General features: G+C 36.6%; 1 protein-coding gene across 2 annotated transcripts; it reads left to right on the top strand.

Annotated features, from left to right (window-relative positions):
- Positions 1–256: 256 nt before the first annotated feature.
- On the top strand, positions 257–3,992 carry LOC126708553 (uncharacterized membrane protein At4g09580). 2 transcript variants are annotated; one of them, XM_050408339.1, is made up of 5 exons: positions 257–635; positions 2,141–2,411; positions 2,496–2,666; positions 3,211–3,356; positions 3,461–3,992. In XM_050408339.1, the coding sequence occupies exons 1-4, from the start codon at positions 433–435 to the stop codon at positions 3,334–3,336; spliced, it is 771 nt and encodes a 256-aa protein (XP_050264296.1). In that variant the 5' UTR covers positions 257–432; the 3' UTR covers positions 3,337–3,356; positions 3,461–3,992. The 2 variants fall into 2 exon arrangements, with proteins under 2 accessions (XP_050264296.1, XP_050264295.1); XM_050408338.1 differs by having other exon boundaries at positions 3,211–3,992.
- The last annotated feature ends 287 nt before the right edge of the window (positions 3,993–4,279 follow it).

Here is a 4,279-nt window from a genome sequence, read left to right as displayed (position 1 = left end):
AGAACTCGATCTTAGGTAAGTTTGATGAAGTGCTTGTGATTTTTTTTTAATTTTTTTATTATTTTATTTTTTACTTTCCTGGAAAAGAAATGAATTTTTATAAATATTCGTTTTTTTTTTTTTTTTTTTTTTTTTTTTTTTTTTCACAAAGTGTCGTTTTTTTTTTTTTTTTCACAAAGTGTCGTTTCTATTTGGAGCGAATATTCGTTGTCCCAGTGTGAACCCATAAGAGTAAGAGCATTTAAGATAAGGAGAGAGGACGAAAGAGGAAAAAACAGCAAACAAATAACAAGAAGAGAAGTGTACCGAAAGCAAAACAAAAAAGGAAAGCGAAGGCGAAGTTAGGAGAATAGAGAGGTTCTCCCTATTTTCCTATCTCTCTCTTTCGTTCTCTTCTTCCCTTGGGAAAAAGCAAAGAAACTCAGGAAAAAAATGAAAAGGGAAGAAGAGAATAGCAATGGAGTCGATGTGGGATCCAACTCCAAGTTTCCGCTGAGCTTTTGGGAGGTTACGGCGGCTTCCACCGTGGTTTTGGGCTTCCTGTTTGGCCTAGTTGGTGTTTATTTCACCATGCCTGCATCTGATTATAGCTTCCTTAAACTTCCTCGTAACCTCGAGGACCTTCAAATCCTCCGGTATAATCTCTCTCTCTCTCTCTCTCTCACTATTTTCTGCAAAAATTACAACTTTCTTTCTTTGGCTTGAATACGATATAAATCAGCCAAATGGGTTCTGTTTAATTGATTAATTTTCCTGGGAAAAATAGGATCTTTAATTGATTTTGGGTTATTGTGTATCTTTTTGAGATGGGACTTTGATAATGTTAGCATATCTGCATCTGGGTCTGATTCGCTGTATTACGTTTTACATATAACGGTTATAGATTTAAAGAAAAAAATTTCTTCCCTTAGGGCTAACCCAATTGGAAAAAGAAGAAAAAAGTCATGATTTTCCTTGATTTTGTAAAGTAGCTGTGGTTAAAATCTAAGTCTTAGAGAGGAAAAACAATTGGTTTATACGAAACAGATAAGGGGTTTGGTTTCTTAGTTGGATTTGTTGCAAGACCTTTACATGTTCATTGCAGATCTAGCTTGTTGACTTACCTATCAAAGCTTGTTGACTGACATAGGTTATTTTAGGATTGTTAACATTTGTCCAATGATTAATTTGTGGCTTACCAGGGAGTCCTTGGGCTGCCTGTACTCTCTGTCTAACTGGAAGAAAGAACATAAAAGCAAAGTTTAATGAAATATATACTTTAATGTAGCCCCCCAAAAAAAGAGAGGTCTAATCAAATGTTTTGTGAGTCTTCGAGTACGATCTGCAGCAGTTTGGTGGGTTGTCATGTTTCTTTTTATTAGTGCTTGAATTGTAGGCATGATAATCCTAGAGAGATTGTCAAGACGAAAATGGCTTGGTCATTTTTTCTTCACTCTCTCTCTCTCTCTCTCTCTTAAATTGTACCTGTTCAGATTTAGAATGGTGATACTTGAATTCTAAAAGCAAACAATGTTAAGAGCTTAGAGGCTGGTTGACAGATAGGTTGCTTTGCCTTGGTTGATAGATAGGTTGCTTTGCCTTTGCTTCTTTACTTTCTGTTGATGTTGAATTGGATTTCATGGTAATTTGGATAGTCGTTAGATATTGGCTACCAGCTGTTCTGCTTGATAAGGAACTTGACCAGCTTACCATGTTCTGCCTGCAGTGGGTGGGAAAGATTGACTGAAAAATTGGACATAACTTGGTGCTGGCCCCACCTAAGTGAGATTTTGGAAGGCTTGGACTGGTCCATCTACTCTTTATTTATTTACATTTGCAAGCCTTAGACTTTCCCATTACAACAAACAATGGCCTAGGATTTGACTGAAAGTCAGAAAAATTATGGAAGTCAACCGTTTTGTTGGGGTGTCACAAGCATCTAGTAACCACTAACTGATGTGCTCTGATATATGTTACCAGATTTTTTATACGTGTTTCTCTTTTTGTTGATCTTTGGCTTGTTCTTATTATAAAAAATTAAAAATCCCTTTGTTTGACAAAATGCTTATTCCCTGCCATAAGTGCTCTATATACGGACATTGTTGAATGCTATGTTGATATAATTTTTCCTCCTCTTTTTCCCCCTCCCCTTCTTCTTTAGAGATCACCTTGAGAGCTACACGAGTGACTACACAGCACAAGTCCTGGTGGGGTACTGCATGGTTTATATTTTCATGCAGACGTTTATGATTCCTGGGACTGTGTTTATGTCATTACTTGCTGGATCCCTTTTTGGAGTCTTCAGAGGTGTAGCTCTGGTTGTCTTCACTGCTACTGCTGGGGCTTCTTCTTGCTATTTCTTATCAAAACTGATTGGCCGGCCCATTGTCTTCTCTATTTGGCCTGACAAGTTAAAGTTCTTTCAAGCTCAGGTGAATCTCAACTCTCACAGTAACTGTTTTTGGTTAGCTTAATTTTCAAACTGGAATAACTTATTATTGTATTTTTACTTCCAGGTTGCTAAAAGAAAACAGGGGCTGTTAAACTACATGCTTTTTCTAAGACTGACTCCAACATTGCCAAATACATTTATCAATTTTGCCTCACCAATTGTTGATGTGCCTTATCATATTTTTTTCCTGGCAACCATTATCGGCCTCATACCTGCGGCTTTTGTCACTGTCAGGGTATTCTCTCTTTTAATACTATATAATCTTGAACATTTGGATTTATTTTTGATCTTTTGTGGGTGAAAGTTTGTGGTCATAGAGCCAACTGAATTTAGGATTGCCTCAGATGTGAAACTGATTCCATTACAGCACGTGAACACACTTCTATAGAGAGAACTGAGACCTTGTTGGAACCTCCAATAATGATGTAATGAGTTCTTCTGATATGATTGTGTTAGGTCGTAGACTGTGTGTTCTCTTGGTATGGTAGTTTGGAGGAATTAAAGAATCTTACGAGTAATTCAACAAATCTGGTTATTACCCACTTGTTAGAGATTTTGTTCATATCAACTTCTTATTGTATTGTCTAGTGAAGCTTGGGGGAATTCCCAGTTGACTTCAATGCAAGAAGTCGGGATCCCAAGTGCTTCTGCAAGTAAAAACTACAAATAGTTGCAAGTATTCTGAGTTGTTAAATTAATAGCACTAATGTCACTCATATCTAAAAATCTAAAGCTTTTTTTGAGTGCCTAAATATTCCCGACTCTCTTGGTATGTGTAGGCTGGATTAGCTCTTGGAGAGTTGCAATCTGTAGGGGATCTCTATGACTTCCAATCAATTGCCACTCTGTTCTTCATTGGAATTGTCTCTATTACCCCCACCCTAGTGAGGAACAAGGACTCGTAGCATTCCACTGGCAGAACTTGGTTAGTGTACATCAGCCCTTGCTCTCACAGCAGCCATTTGGGTTTCGCTACATTTCTGTACAGATTTGTATTGAATAAAAAGCATGATATTGACAATTCTGCAGCCACTGGAGATGATTATGTGGGGAAATCTAATGCTGTGGATGAGATTTCTGCATTGTGGCATATTTAATATTGGGATTTCAGGGGCTTGGCGGTGGGGAGGGAGGGAAGAAGCAGGTTGGGTCGGGGGATATAATGTTTAAATTCAATTTCAATGTAAGAATCAATCTACATTTTTATAGATGTGTATATTGTTGTTTGGAAACAGAATGCAATTACAGGCATTCTCACGCTGTAGGTTATTACTATTGGTTTGTGTTTAGCAAAAAAAGGAAAAAAAAAAGTTTAATTGGTTTGTGTTTTATTACCCAAAAAAAAAAAAAAAAAAAAACCAAAGCTGTACTGGGAAAATATATTTGTTTGATATGCTTTCAGCCAATAACTAAAGGTAGGTTTTTAGGCTAAACATCTATATATGATGTGATGGCGTGTACTGGGATTAGTGATCGGTATGGAATAGACTGATTGTTTGATCAAGCTGTGTAATGCCAGGGAAATTCTGATGCCTATTGTTAATAGGATATTTTCATTGTATTTTAATCTTCATTTTTATTTTTTGAGGAAAAATTTTAATCTTAATCAAGAATTGAAACAAGAAATGAGCAGGTGCACATTGGCTGATTACGTTTGTTTACTAGCCTAGATCAGTTGTGCCGTCGTGCTTAATCCCAGTGTTTTAGCCAATTCCCTGAAGGGATTAGTTCCTATTTAGCCAGTAGAAAGAACAGAATATTACATTATAGGCAAAAATACCATTTAAGTAGCTACAATTTGGGATTGTTAATTTAGATCTAGACATTTTGGTAGTAATTAATTTGATT

This window comes from Quercus robur, chromosome 12, assembly GCF_932294415.1.
Source record: "Quercus robur chromosome 12, dhQueRobu3.1, whole genome shotgun sequence".
Taxonomy (NCBI): Eukaryota; Viridiplantae; Streptophyta; class Magnoliopsida; order Fagales; family Fagaceae; genus Quercus; species Quercus robur.
The sequence above is the reverse complement of the archived record's forward strand: the minus strand, read 5'-3'. Positions and strand labels throughout refer to the sequence as shown.